Source organism: Camelus dromedarius, chromosome 10, assembly GCF_036321535.1.
Source record: "Camelus dromedarius isolate mCamDro1 chromosome 10, mCamDro1.pat, whole genome shotgun sequence".
Taxonomy (NCBI): Eukaryota; Metazoa; Chordata; class Mammalia; order Artiodactyla; family Camelidae; genus Camelus; species Camelus dromedarius.
The window spans coordinates 46,867,436-46,890,298 of NC_087445.1; the positions used below are offsets into that span (position 1 = coordinate 46,867,436).

The following is a 22,863-nucleotide window of genomic DNA, read 5'->3' on the forward strand; positions in this document are numbered from 1 at the left end:
TGACGGCCAGTTTGTGCGTAGGTTTGTGCGGTGCCGGAACGCGACGGCCGAGGTGCGGCTGCGCACCTTTCTGTCCCCGTGCGTGGACGACTGCGGGCCCTACGGCCAGTGCAAGCTGCTGCGCACGCACAACTACCTGTACGCCGCCTGCGAGTGCAAGGCCGGTGAGCGGCCAGGCTGGCAAGGGAGCCCAGCTGGGGACGGGAGGGAGGCGGCAGCCTGAGTTGCTGGGTTTGGAGAGAAAGCGGGGGCAGAGTGTCCCCTGGCCGTGGTGTCGGGCTTGGCCAGAGGCCGCCAGCAGAAGTGTCTGCCGAACCCATGGCTGCCTTCTGTCTTCCATCCTGTGCCCTTCCCACCCGCAGGGTGGCGGGGCTGGGGCTGCACCGACAGTGCGGATGCGCTCACCTATGGATTCCAGCTGCTGTCCACACTACTGCTGTGCCTGAGCAACCTCATGTTTTTGCCACCCGTGGTCCTGGCCATTCGGAGCCGATACGTGCTAGAAGCCGCTGTCTACACCTTCACCATGTTCTTCTCCACGGTATGTGGCCTTCACCGAGTCCCTATCCATGGTGGTGGGTGAGGGTCTACATTTCCACCGTGGTTTCCACGAGTTTGGGGATGTCTACACTTTCATAGTATGAGGATGGCTCCTCTAAACTGTGTCTTCTACAGCAGTACTTCCTGGTCATTTCATATATACATGGCATGCATAGAACATGGTAATTTTTGTAAGGCACTTGGGGTAAAGGAACTACACTGTTTGCGACTTAAGATAACAGCCACTGGAGACAGTATGGGTCTCCAGCTGTCCCCCACCCTGCCTGTCTACATTAAGGGCAGAGGGGACCTTTACCTCAACACACTGGCTGAGAACCCCTGACCTACAATATGGAGTAGTGTGTACACATTCCCCCTGAAATGCTGCATCTAGGGATCTTTTCATCTCATCCCTGGGCTCTTGGCATCTTGTGATACATAGGGCCTGCCTATGAGCACTGCAAACATCTTAGGTGAATCCAGACTTTTTCTCATGTTTTAGTGACAAGGATGTCTTAAAAACTAATACATGCCTCCCTGTTGTCCAGCATGAACAGATCAGACACATGTCCAAATTACAAATATCTACTTATCATCTAGGAGAAAGAGGGGGCAAATGTCCTGAGACTGAGGGTCATGTCCTAGGTCCTGGACGCTCCTCCACAGGTGAGGAAGAGTGGGCTGTACCATTCCATAGAGAGAGACCTTGGCCCCTTAAGCTTCATGAGAACAGCACATCCCAATTTTGTTTCACCGGACCCTTTTTTAGACCTGCTCTGACAGTGCCTCATGCTATTTTATATTAGACACTGCTTCTCTTTTTTTGTTGCCAGACACCCTTTATACTGTTGCTCACCAAATCCTCTAGCAATAGCTGTTTCACCAGTGCCCTTTTGGTTATGTGCAGATCTGACATGGTTCACAGTTAGTAAGAATACCTAAGTGGGGTGAGCATGTCCATTCTCCTGCACTTCGCACAAGCATCCTGGGCATTGGCTCCAGAGTTTGGTACCAGATGACTCCTCATCTTCGGGATTTGATGGCATATCAACCAGAAAAGACCTTCCCCTGGTAGGAATGCTGGGGGAGCCAAAAGTGCCTGGCACCACATACAGAGCTTCCACTTTCTTAAATGAGGCAATAAGCAAAGATCAAGGAAAAGATATTGGCTCTGAGGGGTTGCCTAAAGTCCTGCTCTAAGTCCTGTTCTTTTTCCACAAGGGCCAAAATGGAGAGCTGCTTGTGATTCAGTTTTCCCAGGGAGGTTCCCTGTTGTCCCTCTTTCCCATTCATTATTTAGTTTAGACTTATTTCATTCCTCCATATCCTCCATCTAAAGGCCCATTGGTCATATCACAGGTATCAGTACCAGCACAGTAGATGACAGTCTTCCCTGTCTTCAAAACCTTGGAGTAGTGCGTCAGGTCCCATCCAGGGCCTGGTAGCTCTGTTCTTCAGGAGTTTAAAATGCAAAATGTAAATATGTAAAATATGTTAAGAAAAAAACAGGCCACAAACCCAGTACTTGACTTTGTATCTAGCTGGACAGTTCAGATAACACTAACAGAAAAATAACATCTCCTGAGTACATGCTGTGTGTCAGACACTGCTCATCAACTCCCCCCAATAGCATTGTAATAATAGGTAGATATTATATTGTCATCATCCCTTTTTTGCAGATGAATTTAAATACTTTACCTAAGGTCTGAGTTGAGTGGTACAACCAAAATTCTCACTCAGCCTGCCTCCAGAGCCTCTCATGTAATCACTGAGCTGTAGTGTTCCCCTTGCACCAGGACAGTGAGTATGCATTGATACTTTTCTAAACTGACTTCAGTTTCTCAGAATTCTTGGAGTATACAGAGAAACTTATGACCTCGGTTTAGTAGTTCTCAAATTCTTAAAATGTAAGAAGAGCCATTCAAAAGATCAGAAAATATAACTAAACCAAATACAAGAAATCACAGGGAAAATAAAACAGGCATTGCACCTGAAACCCATATGGTTCAAGCCACATGTCCTGCAGGGCTACTTGAGTCCTCATAGTTGGATCCCAGAAGACCCAGACAGAGCTGACATCCTGGGGCCCCTGAAGCCCCCTAGCTGATCTCTGAGATCCTGGCTGCAAGTCTACCTCCTCGTTACCTCTTCTGTTTCTCATAGCATCATACAAGTAATACTCAATGGCCCTTGGCAAAATTCCATGACTGTTGCCAAGGGGAAACAGAAGCAGAAAATAAGAAACAGCAATAGGTTTCTTTCTATCTTGAGTGCTAATGTTCCTGGATTGCCTGGATTGAGTATATTTGCATTTCTAGTTTTTAATTCTGTACTGCCTGGATACTCTGTTTTGGAGCATTAGATGAACTGTGTAGTTATGTTATAAAAATATAAAATCCACAGGAAAAAAACAATTTAGGATAATTTTCCAAAATTACCTTTTAAGTAAAAAAAAATGCAAAGCTGAGGAAAGTGTCAAATTAGATTAGATTACACTGATAGAAGCCAATTTGTAGTCTGAATTTCTCTTCTTAAATCCCCCAATATTTCTGTGTTATTTCTACCATTTCTTTTTAATTCTATTGACAATGGGAATACTAATCTAAAAATTAGTCCACAATTTTCAGTGAGACAATACTGCAACATATTTTTGTGTGTATATGTGTATATGTATGTATATATATATATATTTTTTTTTTTTTTTGCACGGGGGAAAGTTTATTGGTGTGGGGATATTCTTCCATGAGTATACATGGCATGAAGTGTAAGATGACTAAAACCTTACTGAGCACATACTGTGTGCCAAACAGACAGGAGAGTATTCCAGACACTCAGGGTAGAGTCTCCCAGGTGCCACTGCACATGACTCAGCCTTCAGTAGCCCATTCCGGAGTTCTGTTGAGCCAGTTGCTTCTAGGTTATGGATAAATGGTTACTCCAGTGAAATCTATGATGGTGAGCAATTTGCTTTACCTTATTTACTATAAATTGTGTCTCCTGGTTAGAGATGGTGATGGATGGGGTGCCATGGCAATAGATAATGGATTCTGCTCCATGTATTAATAATAAAGCAGGCTGAAGCACTGTGGGTAGAAGAGACAGATATATACCTAGGATATATGATGACAAGATGCTGTCTCCTCAGGGTTGAGAAGTTTCAATGAAGTAAGCTGCCACAAGTTGTTGGCTGGTTTCCCTAGTGAATCGTGCCCTGTGAGGGAGTCAGTGATGGACTTCACTGATGGCATTTTCAGACATTCAGCAGTGACAGTAGCCAGATCAGTACTGGTGAAGTGTAGATCATGTTGTTCACTTCACACGGTAATTTTAATTGGACTCTACCCCTACATGTTTTCTACGACCTTAATCTCTCTGACCTCTTAGTGCACTTGGAGAATAATCAGTCATAGAATACTAGAGAGATGATTTCCCCCTAATCTGCTTCAGAGCTGATTTCTCCATTTTTCCCTACTCTTTTTTTTCAGTGCAGGAATTCTTAGGAGGAAATCAGCCTTCAATTAATTACTTTCTTAGATGTGTTTTCAATATTAAGTGATTCAGCTTTGCTTTTTTTCTGCTGGTATATATCCTCTCTTATTTGAGGTTGAAGGGTTTATTCCAGAAATGTTTGGCCAATTCCTTCTATATGCTTGAAAGTCAGGCATATGGAACAAGTGCTTGGTGAAGCTGCAAAGTAAAATTAATACTTTGAAATAAAATTCAAATCATAAAACGGTATTGGGTAATTCAGTGAGCTGTAGTACTTGTATCTGGTCTTGGAAGTAGAGTAGAAAAAGACCAAAATATTGATTTGTTTAGGAACCAAATTAGCTCCCAATTAATAACATATGAGAAAAAAAGAATTGGAAAATAAGCCTTTTTGGCATATTCAAGCATTAATTCTAATGCTGATGTGGACCCATATGAAAAGTCAGAGTTTCCCAGTGAGAACTCATTTTCTCAATTTAATAATGCATAAGAGGGATCCATGTCCTCAGACTTGTAAACCCTCTCTAAAGCCTGGGATACTCATTTAACACACAATCATTCCAAAACAGGCTCTTCCTGAAGGGACAACATGCTTTACCTCCGAAGCGAAGGAAAAGAAAGAAGATAGATACACAAGTTTAAGACCTGCAGTTTGAAATTTGAGGGAATTGAACCCAGGGTTTTGCAATTCCAGTTAATATCCCTAAGTTTTTTTAAAATTTCTTTTTCTAAACTCCTATCTTCTTATATAAAGCCCTTATATTATTATCTTATAGCCCTTATATTATATAACAGCTATATGTTATATAATACTAATAGTATTGTTTGTTATATAATACTATTATATAATATAAGGGCTACAAGATAATAATACTAAAAGATTATATATTATGTAATAATAATTTTTATTATCTTATAGCTCTTATATTGTTCACCCTTTCTCCTCTGTTGGTTAAAGTTATAAATTTTGTAATTTGAATGACAGGTGCAATCTTCAACAGGTTGAAAAGAAACATTAGCGGTTTCTTCCTCATCCTTTGTCTCTTGAGACTGAACTTTTGAGTCTGTTTTTCCATTCTGTTGGGGAATTCTACTGGGGGCACCTCTGCATCTGGTCTGGATTCTGTCAGTTTTCACAACAGACCTGCTTCCATTTCCCACTCGCTTTTTCTTAACGGCTCTGCTATGTGATTGAGATTGGAGTGTCATGGTTTGAGATACAGGTTCAGGATATACTGCTCCTTTTCCCTGAACTCTGCTTCCTGACCTCACCGCCACCTTCTTGTTCTCAACTCTAACTTGTTCAAATAGGAGACTAGATTTCTTTCACTTCCACTCTCCTCAGAAGTTACCGAGACCCTGTTGCTGTCAGTGAGTGAACAACTTGTGTTGCTCCACTGTCCCTGTCCTCAGCTGTGGACTGGATATCCCAACCACACCCAGAGCTGTGCCTCTAGAGGCCTGGATACCTGTCTCACTGAAGTCTGTAAGGCCACCTCTCTTTTGGGCTGAGAGCCCTTGTGACTTAGGGTTGCCTTTTAATAGCATGATGAAGAAACTGATGTGGGCTGAAAGTAGTGACTAAAGGGCCCCACCAGTTAGTGATCAGGCCACTTCAGAGGCTACCTTTGGATGGTAAATGCTTAGCTTTCCTGCCCCAGCTTCAGTTCAGCCAAATGCATTTCAGCCCAATCCTGGCAATTACACAGGGTTGTCTCTCCTATCAAGAGATGCCCTCAGTAGCCATGGCTCCCTGAGCACTGGGGTACAGTGCAGGGGACAGAGGTCAAACAGATTGATTCACAGAATCTTAAGAAACTTTCTTGATCCCCTAAAATCTGCTGGCATGTCTCAAGCTCAGCTCCGATGAGTAGATTTTGATCAAGTTTATGTAGGTCAAAACCTTTTCTTTTCCCATTACAGCTTTGAGAGTTTTCTTCTTAACCCTGCTTCCATCACCATAACAACCCATTCTTCCTGACATCTAGCAGGGATGCTGTCAGGAGATGGGAGGCGTGAGCGTGCCACTGTGATGCTTGATCTCGGACAGAGCTTTTTGTCTTCAGAGGTCCTACCCAGTTTCTTTTCTCTGGATGGGCTCATAAGGCACACGACACAGAGGGAGGCATGTTCCTGTCATCTTTGCCTCAAAGATATTCTTAAAACCATATATGGTCTTAGTGTTTGGCATCAATAAGTACTCAAATCACATAAATTATATACAGAAGTTTAGAGAAAGGTGACAGCAAATGTTCCAAGACAAAATGAACTTGAACTCAAGTTCTCCTTGGGAACCCTTTTCACAAATAAGGGGACACAGGCTGCCCGAGGCCGTGATAGCATCGTTTAGAGAGGCACAGGAGTGGAGACCACAGACCCAAGGGCTGACAGGAGACCTTGGTTTCTTAACTGGGGTGCCCAGTATAGCTTGTTCCAGTTCTACTTGTGTCCCCTGCACCCCCTTTTAAGTTCCTCAGCACTCTGTTCTTTACTGTGTTTCCCATGGTGTAGAGTGGGTGAACACTGTCCCTTCCCCATGTTCTTCCCCATGCTGTAAAGTGCCATGCACTTCTCCATGGCTTTAGGGACTGCCTCTTTTCTTACTGTGTCCCTGCCCATGGCATTGGGTGGGAGGGGATGCAGAGGGCCAGTTAGTGCAAGGTCTGAAGGTGAAGCATAACTCAGAGTCTGAGCTACCAGGAGAGACCGGGGTGTGGTGGAGGCTTGGGGTCCAGATTGGCCAAGGTTATAGGTGAGACAACCTATGCGAGCACAAGGAGATTTAGGCAAGGATTGGCCTCAGCCTGGGAGATCTGGACCCCCTGGCCTGGTGCTCTCCACAGCACATTCCAGAAGCAGGCAGATTAGGAAGGTGAGGGTGAGGGTCAGGCCTGCCAAATACATTCAGCTTGAGAGAGACGGGGCCTCTACCATATTCTTCTCAGGAGTGGGGTCGGACGTTTCCCAGTTCTGCTTAGTCTGTGTCCTCTGACCTCCCTTGTGGCCTCTCTCTCCGGCTTTGTGGACCTGAACCTCTGCCCCACATTCTCTCAATGCCTGTCCTTTCTCCCCCCAGTTCTACCATGCCTGTGACCAGCCAGGCATTGTGGTTTTCTGCATCATGGACTACGATGTGCTGCAGTTCTGTGATTTCCTGGGCTCCTTAATGTCCGTGTGGGTCACTGTCATTGCCATGGCTCGTTTACAGCCTGTGGTCAAGCAGGTCAGTCCAGAGTGGGCCCCGGGGGACAAAGTCTAGGTGAAACCCACTCCCATCCTCCCCCGGAGGCATCGCCAAGTGCCTCTCACTGCCCGGCCCAGCCCCTGGAGACCTCTTTCTCTAGGTGCTGTACTTGCTGGGGGCTATGCTGCTGTCCATGGCTCTGCAGCTTGACCGGCATGGACTCTGGAACCTGCTTGGACCCAGCCTCTTTGCCCTGGGGATCTTGGCCACAGCCTGGGTAAGGTTGGGAGGGCCGGGGGAGAGGGGAGGCCCCAGCAGGACTTGGGTGCAGAGACTTGGGTATCTGGTTTCCAGTTTAAGGAAGGTGGGCTTGGATCCTATGGTCAGTGCCTAACTCCAGTCTTGGCAGGTGCCTTCAGGTCACAAGCAGGGCTCAGGGGAAGCCTCAGAGTGACTGGCTCTGGCTAGGGCTCCAAGGCCTCACCTTCCTGAGCCGCACTTCTCTGCCTCCCTCAGACAGTACGCAGCGTCCGCCGCCGGCACTGCTACCCACCCACGTGGCGCCGCTGGCTTTTCTACCTGTGCCCAGGCAGCCTTATTGCAGGCAGTGCCGTCCTGCTCTACGCTTTTGTGGAAACCCGAGACAACTACTTCTACATCCACAGCATTTGGCACATGCTCATCGCTGGCAGTGTGGGCTTCTTGCTGCCCCCTCGTGCCAAGACTGATCACCGGGTCCCATCTGGAGCCCGGGCCCGGGGCTGCGGTTACCAGCTGTGCATCAATGAGCAGGAGGAGCTGGGCCTTGTGGGCCCAGGAGGGGCCACAGTCAGCAGCATCTGTGCCAGCTGAGAGGGGCTTTGGGCTGGCCCTTGGGGAACATGGACCCTTCCTAGGGGCAGAGAGCCCTTCCTGGGGTTCTTCCTGGGAGCATGGAGCCCTCTCAGGGTTAAGAGACAAGTTGTATTTCTTGAGGATATGGAGTCTTTCTGAAGGACATGGACTCTTCCAGGGACCTGGCACACTTCGCGAGGGCCTGGAGTCCTCCTGCATCTGAAGGACTGGAGCCTGTGTCAGGCCGCAGAGCACCCTGAGTACCAAGGAGCCCCTCCTAGGGGTGTGGAGCCCCCCGAGGACATGGATTCCTTCCCAGGGAGACACAGCCCTCTCAGGACAAGGCATCATCCCTGAGGAAATGGAGTGCATCTTGGGGAAGCTGAGTCTCCGAATCTTCCCAGCAGCTCAGCAACTCTGGCCTTAGGCCTCCCTCCCAGCGGCAGCATCTGGGCTGTGCTGTGCTGGGAGGGGATTGCAGGACAGCTGGGGCTGGGGCTGGGGCTGGGGCTGCCATGGCTGGTATCCTGAGTTGATGCAGGTGGAGTCTTTGTGTCTCCGATGAAGTACTTGCTGATTCTGTACTGCCTTTTTTCCTGGGGGCAAAGGGTATGGGGAGGGGAAGGAACGAGGACCTCGTGGAAATCCAGCAGGGGTGACAGCCCAGCTGGAATGAGCTGCTGAAGCTACTGCTTGAGGCTCTTGCCCCATCATGTCAGGCTGCAGCAGCTGGGAGCAGCGAGGGGTGCGCATGCGGACGTGCTGCAATGATTTAAATCAGTGAGACAGACCTCCCTTGTGGTGTCCACACCAACAGGGAAGGAAGCTGAGGGCTCAGAAAATTGGACTAGCAGGTACAGATCTCAGATATGCAAGAAATATCACAAGAATGTTACTTCTATTTTGAGCCCCCATTTTGCCTGCGTGCCAGAAACAATCTTTTGTCATTTTGGGATTTCTTCTCTTTCTACAAAGGTCACAGCTGAGTCCCGAGGATCTTATATAATGCCAAGATGTTGGAAGGCCTTCCCTCTGGTCAGCAGGGTCCAAACTGCAGCCATCCCCTGAGATTTCTGTCATCCTACCTGGTCACCCATCAGCAGTGCAGGCAGGTCATCCCAGAGTGGTTTCTTGTCTCCGTCTGCATAATCCTTTTCAGTCCTGAGGCTCTCTCCGTCACTTCTGTGCCATCTGCAAAGACCTGTGAGACCTTGGATCCCTAGACACACCTTGAAGCTATTTCCTGGGATCCTGCTCTGCATTTTACTTGACCATCAAGGCATGAGCTGTTCCAGTTTTCAGATCCTGGAAACCCATCCAGGGTCTTGGCCTGGAGAATGGGTCTTAGGGCCCTTCCCTTTGGGGGCCCTCTTGTGCCAATGCTCTCACAATGTCCCCTCCTCCTCTCTCTTCCTTCTCCCTAGCTTAGGAATCTTACTCATCTGGAGGTGAAAAGCCTACTTTTCCTTATGCTTTCTCCCAAAGATTTTGTTTATGCCTTAGGTCTCTTCTGTTCCCTTTAGAGCCTAGGCTTTTGAAACTCAAAAGCCAGGCGCCAGGAAGACATCTCTTTATTGTCTGCTTTCTGCAATCACATCTCTTCCTTGGGGCACTGAGCAGAGCATGATGTGGCCAACTGAATGGTGAGAAGGAATGAGAGGTGTGGGCTAGAAATCTATTTCTGTATCAGAAATATTATTCCGTCACATTAGGATGTAGAGTCAGATTACTAGGGACACTTGAACCCAAATAACTGGAATTCAGGACACAGCAGAGTACAAAAGGCACTGAAGAGGGAGACAGAGCTGGGACAGACCCTGCCCAGCTAGGAGGGGTCAGAAGGGGCTTTCTGGAAGCTGGGGTATGGAGGGCATTGAGTGATGATTGAATGAGATTAATAATGCCAAGATATTGGGAGAGTGTTCTCTCTGGTCACCAGTATCTATATGGCATTCCTCCCCTGAGATTTCCATCATCCCATCTGGTCTCAGTCAGGAACGCACTTAGAATGCAGCATAGTGCCTAGCCTGGTATGTGGTAAGTATCCAGTACATGTTAACTAAAGGTCAAGAAGTGTTTGGACATGAGAAGCAACAACAAGGAGGAGACATGGAGTTAGAAAAGACTGATACTTACCGGGGAGTTGGGAATAGTTCAGTGTGCCTGGGCCTGGAGGGCGTTTGTGGGTGGAGTTGGGGTGGAGGCAGGTAGCCAAGGATGATGTTGGGCAGACGGGTGGCGTCTGCTGTTCATCCTATGGGAAATGGGCAGTGGCCTCTTGGAGGGATTTAAGCAGGAGAGTTGCATGATCAGATTGGTGGGGGTTTTTTTTTAGTTTTTTTTTCAGATTGGTGTTTTGATGGCTAGTGTAGAGGACTTTGGAGCGAGTTTGGAGGATGAAAGTTCAGTGACATAGCTGTTGCACTATTTGAGAGAGAAATAGTGAAGGCTTCTTAAGGTGATGTCAGTGGAAGGGAGGGGACTGACTCAAGAAGCTGTTACAAGGTCAAATCCATAGGACTTAGTGACTGACTGGATGTGTGGGTCAGTGAGGGATGAGACAGCTTCTGATGACTGCCATGTTTCTGGCTTGGTGACTTGGGGGTGTTGGTGCTATTCCCTGAGATGGTGTCACGCCTTTGGGAGACAGAATGATGAGTTCAGTTTTGGACATTCTGAGTTGGAGGAGCCTGTGGGATTCCTGGAGGGAGAGAGCCAGCCAGAAGACTGTGCTGGGCAAAGCAGCTAAACCAGGTCTAGAACCCTGGACTTCTGGCTCCCCAGATGGGGGTCATTTGTTATTTCCTGGCTTGTTTGGTGACTTCCTGGAATACAGGGCTGTGGCCAGCAGATACTGTTGCTTCCCTGCTCTTTTCTGTCCGCACAGTCAGACTAAGACCCCTGACTGCCAACAGCTGCCTAGGGCAGGCTCAGTAGTGCAGGATTCAACCCCAAATGTGACAATGTGAGGGTTTCTGAGTGACAGTTCAGTTCAGTAAACCCTCTCTAGGGAAAGCTCTGTGGGAGCTGCAGAGATGAGTTGGACTGGTTGAATCCTGCCCTCAGGGAGCCCACATTGTGGTAAAATATCATGAATGCAAAGCAGAATGCAATGGATACCGAGCAAAAGTTTCCAACGAAGTGCTGTTGGATGAAAAGGAAAGAGAACTCCTTCAAAGTGCTCCAGGAAATGCTGCGTGGGAGAGACGGTGTCTAAGCTGGCTTTGAAAAATAGTCCCAGGTCTCACCAGAGAACAGTGTGAGCAAGACACCGAGGTATGGGCAGTACAGATACTGTAGTGAGGAGGTCAGCCTGTGTGAAGGGGATTAGTGGAGCATCGGGCTGAAGAAGCAGGGGGGCCAGGTTCCAGAGGGCCTGAGGACTCAGCTGAAGAATGTGGGCTTCATACTATAGTAATGGGGAGCCATGGTATGTTCTTGATCAGAAGAGTTTGGCCAGGGTTTGGCCAAAAAGTAGCAGGACCACTCTGAGTGATATAAGGGAGTTGTTGCGGAGAACGGACCTGTAAATTAAGGGAGCAATTGGAGAAGTCTGTGCAGAGCTGTGCCTCTGCCCTTGGTATTGGGTCTGAAGCCTCTCTTGGTCATCTGGGCTGGCAGGCATAAAGGGGGCAGAGAGGACAGACTATCCCCCAGGAGGACAAGCTGGCACCTGTGCTTGGCCCTCCCTGCCTTCCTTCAACTGCAGTGACACTGTGACCTGCAGGAGGAGCTGACACTCTCTGCCCCGGAGCTGCACGTGGAGCAGGGCTCAGAGCAGCTGGAGGCGGGGATGCAGGAGCCCTAGGAGGGGCTGCACTAACAGCAAGGTGAGCGCTCCCACCACGTCTGGGCTGCTTGGCTTTTGCCTTTCAGATCTCATGCAGATTTCTCTTGTGGTCAGCCTAACTCAGAACTTCACAGGGCAGGAAACTCTGGGAGGCACAGTTCCAATCAAGTTAGCTCGACCAATCCAGAGCCACCACAGGTAAGCAACCAGAGCTTTCCTGGGATGATAAACCTCCAGAGAAAAGGAGGCTCTAGAAGTCTCTAGTAGCTCCTGGGTTGGCTGTAGGATGCTGTGGCTGTCATTATGCTCTTTGAAATTCTTCAGTCCTCCCCCTCCCTCCAGATGCGTGGGCACGTGCGTCCCTCCCACTTGGTATTAGCCGTGGCCTCATGCCTTGCGTTGGCCAGTGAGGTGGAAGTGGAAGTAACCTGTCACTTCTAAGTGGAGGCTTTAAGAATCAGTGCAGGCTTTGTCACTTTCTTTTTCCCTTTTGTCATTCTGACCAGCAATATGCCGCATAGTAGCTGTTTATCATCCTGAGTCCCAGAGGGATGAAGACGCTGATGCAGAGCAGATCCCCCAGCCAACCTCTCACAGACCTGCAGCGTGAGGGAGAGGGAAACCTTTGTGGTTTTAAGCCACTGAGATTTTGAAGCTGTGCCTACCATAGAACCTAGCCTGTCCTGCCTGAGGGCGTTGGAGAAGTGGGCCATTTTCCTGGAGAGCAGGTCTCCCCTCAGCAGAGCTTTGGCGGCAGCTTTCACCTCTGCGTTCCTCAGGCTGTAGATGATGGGGTTCAGGGAGGGCGTCACGGCCCCGTAGAACAGTGCAATGATCTTGTCCAAGTTGGGGTCCTTGGCCTTGGGCTTGAAGTACATGAAGGAGAGAGTCCCATAGAAGACTACCACCACTGTGAGGTGGGCAGAGCAGGTGGAGAAGGCTTTGCGCCGGCTGGCAGCGGACGGCACCCTAAGGATGGCAGCAAGGACGAAAACGTAGGACAGGCAGATGAGCAGCAGTGGGGCCAGCGTCAGGACAGCCGTGGCCACCATTGTTAGCAGCACATTGAAAGAGACGTCCCCACAGGCTAATTTCAGCACGGCCAAGATCTCACAGAAGAAGTGGTTGATGACATTGTGGCCACAGGAGGGGAGGCTCCAGGTGAGAGTGGAATGCAGCAGGGAGTTGACAAAGCCTGTCCCCCAGCTCAGTGCTGCCATCCTCGCACACGTCTGCCTGCTCATGAGCTCTGGGTACCGAAGTGGCCGGCAGATGGCCACGTAACGGTCGTACGCCATCACAACCAAGAGCAAGCACTCGGTGGAGCCCAGCGCCAGGGTCAGGTACATCTGCAGGGCGCAGCCAGGGAAGGAGATGGTCATTTGGGTTTCCAGGAAGTTGACCAGCATGAGAGACACAAAGGAGGATGTGCCACAGATATCTATGAGGGAGAGGTTGCTGAGAAAGAAGTACATGGGGCTACGCAGGCAGGGGTCCAGCACGTTCAGCCCGATGAGGAGGGAGTTCCCCAGCACGTTCATGGAGTAGATGCCCAGGCAGAGCGCAAACAGGACCACCTCTAGGTTATGGTGCTCGTGTAGCCCCAGCAGGACATACTCTGTCACAGCCATCTGGTTGGCCCCCTCCATCTCTTTCTCCCTCCTTTCCCACCTGCACCACAAAGGTGTTGGAAAAAGCACTGGCTGTCCTGGGAGCCAAGCACCCTGGATGTGTGACCTGGGGCAGGTCAGCCCTACCTCTGGAATGTGGTCTCACCATCTGTGTAATGAGGGAGCTGACTTCAGATCTGCAAGCTGGCCCTCTCAGCTCTGTGGTTCTGATGGAACTTATGGGAGATGGGGCCCATTCTAATCCCCTTGGCTCATCTCTCTTCACCCCCAGGGTGGGCTCAGGGGAGACAGTAGAATAGGATTCATGTTTCGCATGCTCCTTTGGAATGCAAAGCATTCTTGACTGTTAAAGAGGAAGCATCTTTTCCAGGTTGTGACTTCATATGGTTGAATAATGCCCAGAGCATTTCAGATTTATTCACTCACTGAATATTTGTTGAATGCTTACTCTGTGCTAGGTGTTGTTTATGTGCTGGGGCTAGAGCAATAAGAAAAGGGGACAAAAAGATGCCACACCTGTCACAGTGCTGCTCTTCTTCCTTGAATTAGGTGAGATGAGCTCTGGAAGGCAGAGGGGTGATGAGTGATGCTCAGCTAATGCTCCTTTGATCATAAAGTTCAAACCTTTCCACTCCATAGGATGTGTAAGCCTGATTTCTCGTCATCTCTCCTTAAGGAATCACGGACCACCCATTGATTTTTGAAAGAACCTACAAAACCTACATATCCCATGTCCCACAGCATTTAACCCCGGTTATGAAAGCCAAGTCACTCCTTGGCTTCCATATTGCTTTTTAGGATGAACAATATTGGCAACGTCACACGAGGAGGGAAAGCCAGCTTCTAATCTGGCAGAGATGTTGTCAGTCACTGATTAGTTTTATGAAGGGAGGGTGGGAAGAGGCTTCACCCAGGTAGCTTTCATTGCTCTTCTGAGCTGGTCTTGGCCTCCTTGGGAAATGCCAGTGTCAGGAGGGAGCCACGTATCATGTGTTAGATGGGAAAGCTGTCTTGTGGCCCAGGTGACCCCTAGTCTAAGGGGAAATAGGAGCTGAGTGTGAACTCTGATCTTTCAGAAGATATAATTACCCCATTCCTTCACCCAGAGATTGACTGTGAGGCCAATGTCCTGTGACCGCTTTGGAGCCCTGTCCCTCCTTCAGGGCTGGATTTTTTTTTTTTCTCCTTATTCCTTCTGCTTGAAATTACACCTACCATTTGTAGGGGCTGATGGGCTCACCCTCTCCTGAATAAACCATGTGCCTCCTCAGCACTACATCTTTGCCCAAGAAGTTCCCTTTTGTAGGCATGTCCTCCTCTTCCCCAGTGGGGGTGTTCCTGCTCATCCTTCAGAGCGCAGCTCCATCTCTCCTCTCCTGTTCCTCCTGCCCCTGCAGAGTCACCTGCTCCCTTCTTGTACTTCCACAGCCCTTGGCCATCCTCCGTGTTCCTGTGCTGTGCACCTGTCTCCTCTGCCACTCTTGAGAGCAGGACTCTTGTCTCCTTCCTTCCTGCACCTCATGCAGTGAGGGCTGCCAAGGGTAGTCGCTCAACAGGCATTCAACACGCAACTCAAACACCCAGTATTGCATCCCAGCTTCAGCACTGACTAGCTGTGTGATATCGACCAAGTCACTTGGCCTCTGAGACTCAGTTTCCTTCTGAAAAATGGGGATGCTGTGCAGCTCCGATGAAACATACACAGACAAGTGCTGGTGGGCCGCCCAGCGTGGAGGCTCCAGATGGAAGACTGTGTCTTCAGCCACAAGGCACCTGCTGGATTTGTGCTCACCAGACCTCCCAGGCAGGAGCTCCAGCATCTGTCATGACCCCCTCCCCCCAGAGTCTGTGCTGGTTTTCCCTCCTCCAGCCTGATTCAGGGTGATTGTTAAGGGAGTTTATGGAACATACAGGGATAGTTGATTAATCTGGGTCAGCAGTTGGCCACAAATCTTACCCATGTAAACATTTAAAGGTAGGGATTCTCTTGCTGAGGTTTGACCAAAAAAAGTAAAGAATTGCCTGAGTGTGATGGCTCATTTAGCCAATTGTTACTGAAAACCTGCTATGTGCTATGTGCTGGGAAGAGAGCAGAGGCAGGGGCAGCTTCTGCCCTAACAGTTTACACTCCCTCCCTCATTCTCTTGGTGACCTTGGATACATCCCTTCCTCTCTCTGGGCTTTAGAAACCTCTGAAATTCTCTTTGAATCTGGTGTAAAGACAAAGTAAAACCCGGGTCCAAAAAGAAGTTGAAAGGAAGCATCTTTTCAGCATTATAACTTCATGTGGCTTCAACAAGCCACCAGCTTCATTTCAGAATCAGTGATAAGGGCTTGGTCTTTGTCGGGTGTGTTGCTACAAAAAGACCCATTAACCTTAAATTCTGACGCTGGGCTCCGGTGTGGGGGTGTTTTCAGGCAGGTAGAAGGTGGGAAACCCCCTGACTGCTTTTCCCTTTCCTACCTTTGTCTTCAAAAGAAGACCAGGTGGGAATGGCAGAGGCATCTGAGGGCTTTGGTGATCTGGCCTGCCCTCCTGCCTCACCGCCTCATACATCCCTTTGCACACGCCTGCTCCAGCCTTGTTGATGGACGAACCCCACGCGCTCCTGACTCATCCCTCTTCTCGTGCTCTTTCCTCAGACTGGGGTGGCCTTTCTCTTCCACTCACCCCCTGAGGCTCAGCTCACAGGAACTTCTGCGGGGCCTTCTCAGATGCCTCCACAGAACTGACCACCCTGACATGACGCTCACCCAGCCATTTGCACAGTTTGTTGTGTGTGCCATTCTCTCTTTCACAGTAGACCCTGAGCTACGGACATCAAAGAGCTGTGTCCAGTTCATCCCTAACACCCTCCAGTCCCTGCACCCGGAAGGCACTATTGGAGATCCAGTGTCATATTCCTGTCCAAAATTCTCATCCCAAATATCTTACCTTGGGATCACCTTCCCTCCTCTCCCCCTATGCACACACAACAGCAGAGTGATGCAGCCGCAGGATTGCCGGAAGAAGAGCTTTGGGGGTGCTAGGCTCCTACCTGCAGGAGTGGCTGCTTTCTCTGAAGAACTAAATCAGGAGAGTGGTGGGTTTCCTCACAATGTAAGAGTCTGATCATAACACATTCACAGAAATTAGGAATAGCTCACAAGGCCGTAGGCTTATGGCCCCAAAGAAATGAGGCTGTGTTTGGAAAATACCATGTGGCCAGGCTACTGACAGCTTTGACTGCAACATGAACCCCTGTGTTGGGACATCAGGCGTCATCAGAGAGCAGCTGCTGTTCCCTTGGTCCATCAGTTAAGATGAGCTAGGTTTTGCTGCAGTAACATACAACCTCATAATTTTAGTGACCATGAGAAAGGTTTGTTTCTCATGCTACCTGACCATTGTATGTTTTCAGGGACTCAGAGAGCCTGGCTTCACCATCTGGGACATCACAAGCTGTTATGGCTGGAGAAGAACACACTAGAGCTTCTCCAACAGCAGTTAATTGCTCCAACCCAGAAGTGACATGTGACCCATCTGCCCACAACCCACTGGCCTGCGTAGCCCTACCACATGCCCAGAAAGAGGAGAACCAGAAATACTGCTGTGCACTTGGGTATGATGGCATTTCACAGTACACTCAGAAAACCACTCTAGCATCTATCTGCCCGTGTCTCACCCTTTGTCGTGCCCCAGAAAATCTAGTTCACAGAGTGATAGGAAATTGAGTGTCTCTGAGAATCACTGTCTAATCCCCTCCCCTGTTTTACACCTCCTGAGAGGCAGGGGATGGGATGGAAGGAGCCCTGGACCAGGAGTGAAGGGTCTAGGTTGGAGTCTTGCCTTTGTTCCGATTCTGCTGTATGGTCAGGTTTCTCCTTGTGTGAAATGGAACCATTCAATTAGGTGGTCTCTCGTATTCTGCACAACCACCAAAACATTCCCTCACATCTTTCCAGCAACTTCCAATCCTGAGGTCAGATAGACCCAGGGTCACTTTGCAAGGGAAATATCATATCAGTTTCATTGGCTGGTAAATCTAGTTTGAACCACTGAATACTTATTTTAGATGTCACAAATTGTTTTAAAAGAAAAGTAAGGGGACAAAAAGAAGAAGGCTCCTGTTAAAATTTCCCCGGAATGCCTGGACCCGGGATTCCCGCTTCACACACCCCTGCTGTGTTAGCAGAGCAGGTGAGTGTGGGCTCTGGAGTCGGACCAACCAGGGCCCAAGTCCCAGGCCAGCCATTTGCTAACAGTTTTCTCAGCCTCAGCTTCCTGACCTCTAACGTGGAGATAAGAATAGTATTTCCTCAAGGGCTTCTTTGGAGGATTCAGAGAAAGCTCTTAGCACAAAGCTGGGCACATGGTAAGTATTTACCAGAGGCTCAAGGCTCTGGGAGAGTGGAGCAAGGGAGTGCTGAATTCATTATCAGCAGACTCACTGTGCTGGGATGGGCCAGGGCCGAGGCCCCGAGGACCAGCCTTCCAGTCCCCTGCCACATAGATGTCTCGCCTGCTCCCTGATCTTGGGGACCTTACAGTCCTTACCCAATTTAAAGTTCAAACTCTGCAGCTGCACAAGTTTGCAGGTTTGGCAGCTGTGGGCCTTCAGAGACCCCCGGTTCCTTGTGTTGCCCCAAGAGGGCCTTGGTTGGGTGTGCCAGGCACAGGAGAGACGCTGGACTGAGAATCTGAAGACTGGGTCTCATTGCAGTCCTGCCCCTGGGACCTGAGGCTCAGGGGTTGTGACCCCCTGCCTTAGGCCTGGGCGCCCTGGTCTGTGAGATGGGTGTTTCCTCCAGGAGTGCTGTTGGGACCTGCACTCGTGGAAGGTTAAGGAAAGCAGATTGCTGTACAGGGGGAGACCCAGAGCACTTGTGAGGGACCATTAAGACAGGGGTTAAGCCAGGTGCGTGTGTTTCTACAGGTTTCCTTTTCCGTTTCCCTTCCCATGTCCTTCTCTTTCCTTCACAATAAAAGAAGGACAACTTGACACAGTTTAGGGACTGAAGAACAGCCTTAAACAAAGCAGCAGCAGTTGCAGATTTTCCCATTATACTATGATTTGTCTTTTGGAATTTTTGATCAAGCACACAAATCAAAGTAAAATTTTGGACTGTTGTCACCACTTATGTTCCAGCTGCTCAGGAATGGCTCCCTCTTGCCGCCTCTGTTTAAACACATTAGTGTGTCTAAACAGCATCACCACACCTCTCACCCCCTCCAACCTGCTTCTGTCAACATCCCCATCTCCTGTCAGAGGGTGGAGCACTGTCCACCCAATTAGCCAGAAACCTGGGCAGCAACCTGTAGTCCCCTCTGTCCCTCAGCCACTTCCACTATCCCCAGCATTTCTCAGTTCCACCCTCTCCCCTTGACTGCCCACCTGGTTAAGGCACCAGCTTCCTCACATCCTGCCCTCAGGCTGGGGCCCCACTCATCTGTGCTCTACATCTTCCATTTCTCAGAACGGTAACAGTATTTTTTAAGTTCAAAGTCATGTTCATTTTAGAAATATTGGACAATTTTGGAAAGAATAATTAAGAAAACATTTATCTGTAACCCCATCACCCAGAGGAAACAACTGTTAGTTAATAATTTGTCATCGTTTTCCAAAAGTTTCTGCATGCATACTTACTTATATATCCATAAGAAAAATACCTTAAAAATTGGGATTATACTGAGTATAAAGTTATATATTCTGCTTTTTTCTATTAATTACAGTGTGAACATTTCTCATCATCAAATATTCTTCAAAAAATAAGATTTCTAATGGTTGTATCACATTCTATCATGGGGTTCCATCAGGATTTATTTAAGCATTCTTCTATGGTTGGATGTTATGATTCTGAAATTTTTTTTGTCACCATAAATAATGTCATGATTAATATCCGTATATATGTGTGTGTGTGTGTGTGTGTGTGTGTATATTCTCTTATACATAAATTTTTGACTGCAGCTCTAATAATTTTCTTAGACTAATTCCTAGAAGTGGAGGTGTTGGGTCAAAGGGTCTGAAATTTTGAAGTCTCTTGATTCAGACCTACAGCTTACTTTGTAGGAAGTTCATATATATTTATCCCCATCCCCGCCAGCAGTGTGTGACAGTACCTACTTCACTGCACCTTAGTTAACAATAGACATTAGAGAAAATTCTTCACCAACTTCATTGGTGAAGAATGGCACCTAATCAATGACCTTGAAGTAAGCGTGATTGTAAAGCCCCAATGCTCACAGGATAAAGTCCAAATCCTGCTGTGGCATCAGAGGCCCAGCAGAATGTCGTAGCAGCAGCCACCCTGGCTTGGTCAGGCTGGGAGCTGTGGGGCTGAGCTTCCCTCCTCTGTGCCTCTGTTCTGACCAAGGAGGGACTAGAAGGGAACAGGTGGCTCAAGCCAGGGCTGTGCTTACCTACAGCCAGGGGGCAGGAGAGCCAGCCTACCGCTGGGAGGTCAAGCCAGGTCTCCCATCATACAGACGGTGCCACTGAGGCTAAAGGAGAGCAGGGAGTGGAGATGCTCTGTGAATCCAAGTCCACGTCCACCAGGTGTTCACTGAGCTCTCAGAGAGGAAAGCTGGGAAGAGGCTGAGCACCAGGAAGGGGCAGCTGTAGCAGGGTCCTAGGGGGTGGGGTGAGGAGGGGTAGAGCCATCTCCCCAAAGCCAGGGGAGGTCTGGATGATGGGCAAGGGGGCACCAGAAGCTGCTTCTGCTGAAAGGAGACAGAAGAATCCAGTGCCTGGGCTGCTCGGGGAGATTGGTGTCCAGGTGGCTGGATGGGTCTGGGAATCTTGGATGCTGGGGCTTATCACTGCCTCTGCTGTTCCTTTCCAGGGGCATGAGACCATGCCTGTCACCTGTGAACCCCATCTTGGCTCTGCTCAGATTTGAGAAGGACCCAGGCTCTGCCACTGTCACCCCTACATCAACGTGTTCATTTATTTATCTAAGACACCTGGGAGGGCAGGGCTGAACCTTGGGACAGAGTGGAACCTAACACTCCTTGTTCCTGTAGTGACACTGAAAACAAAGCAGGAGGAGCACAGCAAGAGGCACAGAGTGGGGAAGCTTCCCGGTGGAGGTGGCATTCAAGACGGGCTCAAGGGTCAGGCAGTCCTTTCACATGCAGACCTGGGTGCTGGGTGGGGCTGCCTTGTGGGAAGAACCAAGAAGGCACTGAGCTGAGCAGGGCTGGGCAATACCGAGGCTCACGTGTGGCTGTGGCGTTGCTGACAGGAGGGGGGCTGTGGGCAGAGGGTGGGAAGGGAGGTTAGTCAGGGCCAGCAGGGCCAGCTGGTGAGGGCCTTGAATGTCCCCTGGGAAAGCTTACACTTTGTCCTAAGAGTGCTGGGGGGACCTTCAGGGGTTTCAGTCAGCAGAGTGACATGATCACATGTGCTTTTCAAAGAGATCCCTCTGAATGCCCCTCAGAGGATAGATTGGGAGGAACAAGACTGAACTCTCGAGGCCAGCCAGGAGGCTGGTGTGAAGATGCAGGGAGTGATGCTGAGAGCTGGCCTAGGGCCACACCAGGGGGCAGGATCAGTGGGACTCAGGGCTGCTTTGCTGGGATGAAGATTCCAGACTCACAGCCCTGCGCTCCAGCCTATCCTCACTGTAGGTGAATGAAGGCCTCCCTCACTTGGAGGTCCGTCTCCTGCCCCACACCTTCCTGGCGGCCTCCTTCACCTCCTTGTTCCTCAGGCTGTAGATGACAGGGTTCAGCATGGGCGTGACCACAGCATAGAGGACCGTGAAGACCTCATCCGAGATGCTGGCCTCCTTGCTCTTGGGTTTCATGTACATGAAGATGACGGTGCCATAGAAAAGCAGCACTACTGCCAGGTGTGCCGAGCAGGTGGAGAAGGCTTTGCGGCGGCCAGCAGCTGAGGGCACCCTCAGGATGGTGGCCAGAATAAGCATGTAGGACAGGCAGATGAAGGCCAGGGGCACAGGCAGCAGCAGGATGGCGCCCACCAGCAGGAGGACCTCGCTGACTGATGTGTCACTGCATGCCAGCTTCAGCACTGCCAGGATCTCGCAGGTGAAGTGACTGACCAGGTGGCTGCAGAAGGGCAGCCTCATGGTGATGATTGTCTCGGTCACTGACTTGAAGAGACAGAGCACCCAGGCGGCTCCCGCCAGCAACAAGCAGAGCCGGTGGCTCATGAGCACAGGGTATCTGAGCGGCTGGCAGATGGCCAGGTAGCGATCGTAGGCCATGATGGCGAGCAGCAGACACTCTGTGGAGCCCGTGGACAGGCTCAGACACATCTGGATGGCACAACCAATAAAGGAGATGGTCTTCTGGGCCGACAGGAGGTGGACCAGCATCAGGGGCACAAAGGTGGACGTGTAGCAGATGTCCAGGATGGAGAGGTTGCCCAGGAAGAAGTACATGGGTGTGTGCAGGTGAACATCCAGCACGCTCACCGCCACAATAGCTGTGTTCCCCAGCAGGGTCACCAGGTACATGGCTGAGCACAGAGGGAAGAGCAGGTGCTCCAGGGCCATGTAGCCCGAAAATCCTTTCAGAAAGAACTCAGAGACCTCTGTCCTATTGATTGGCTCCATACTCTGGAGGGACACATAGTGGGGATGCAGGGAAAGAGGGTACAGGGTGGCGGGGAGCCCACGGAGTCTTTTTTGGGATGAGGCATATCGCTAGGGTCTTTTCCAGCTCTGACACACACTCTCTCTCTGGGACTTTGGGCAATCCCCATACTTCTAGGCCATGATTCATCCCTATGAAAAAGGATTGATTTGGATCAGAATTTCTCTAAGAGAGGATTAATGGAAATGTTAGTAGGCAATCTGAAAAATCAGTTTGAGATAACACTGGGTTAATCAAAATTAAATAAAGCTCTTTACTGCAGGACTTCTCAGAGCCTTTAATATACCAGTGTGACTTGTGACTTTCCAAAACCAGTATAGAGCATGTAATTCCCAAACTTCTTTGACTATAGATTCTCCTTTTACAGAGCACCCATCAGCCTCCTGCAGATAAGTATTCCACCAACATAGTTTGGGAAACAGTGGGCTGGATCAGAGGTCCTCAAATCTTAACATGCACCAGAATCAACGGGAAAGTTAGTTGAAACAGATTGTTGGGCTCCACCCCCAGAGCCTCTAATTCAGTAGGTCTGGGTGATGCTTTTGCTGTTGGTCAAGACACCACACTTTGAGAATCACTGGGCTAGATGGTCTCTGAGGGCCCTCTCAGCTTTAAGGAATCCTCTGAACTGGTTTACGCCATTCCCACTGTTGGGAATGCCCTCTCCGTTATCCCTCAGCCTGCAGAAATCTTGTCTCTTCAGGTCAGCTTCAGTCTCCACGCACAGAGCACGCATTGGAGGGGCTCCTGGCCTCTGAGCCTATCAGGAGGCTCTTCCACCTGTCCTCCCACA

General features: G+C 49.5%; 3 protein-coding genes across 5 annotated transcripts in view; 1 reads left to right on the plus strand and 2 right to left on the minus strand.

The window, feature by feature from the left end:
- The window catches only part of TMEM8B (transmembrane protein 8B), a 37,115-nt gene extending 17,762 nt beyond the window's left edge, over nucleotides 1-19,353 (plus strand). Inside the window, exons 9-13 of one of the 3 annotated variants that reach the window (XM_031450014.2) lie at nucleotides 22-164; nucleotides 363-541; nucleotides 7,106-7,252; nucleotides 7,374-7,490; nucleotides 7,730-8,627. In XM_031450014.2, the coding sequence (XP_031305874.1) occupies nucleotides 22-164; nucleotides 363-541; nucleotides 7,106-7,252; nucleotides 7,374-7,490; nucleotides 7,730-8,065 (922 nt within the window). In that variant the 3' untranslated portion in view covers nucleotides 8,066-8,627. Of the gene's footprint in view, nucleotides 1-21; nucleotides 165-362; nucleotides 542-7,105; nucleotides 7,253-7,373; nucleotides 7,491-7,729; nucleotides 8,628-16,869 lie in introns of those variants that run through there. The other 2 variants (XM_031450012.2, XM_031450017.2) reach the window with 2 other exon arrangements.
- Nucleotides 8,471-13,494, minus strand: LOC105102283 (olfactory receptor 13C7). The gene is made up of 3 exons (XM_031449554.2): nucleotides 12,503-13,494; nucleotides 10,184-10,301; nucleotides 8,471-8,643 (listed from the first exon to the last, which is right to left on the minus strand). The coding sequence occupies exons 1-3, from the start codon at nucleotides 13,484-13,486 to the stop codon at nucleotides 8,471-8,473; spliced, it is 1,275 nt and encodes a 424-aa protein (XP_031305414.2). The 5' UTR covers nucleotides 13,487-13,494.
- A 1,741-nt stretch (nucleotides 19,354-21,094) lies between the features above and the next one.
- Nucleotides 21,095-22,030, minus strand: LOC105102281 (olfactory receptor 13J1). Its single transcript, XM_010995584.3, has one exon. The coding sequence runs from the start codon at nucleotides 22,028-22,030 to the stop codon at nucleotides 21,095-21,097; it is 936 nt and encodes a 311-aa protein (XP_010993886.1).
- Between the last annotated feature and the right edge of the window lie 833 nt (nucleotides 22,031-22,863).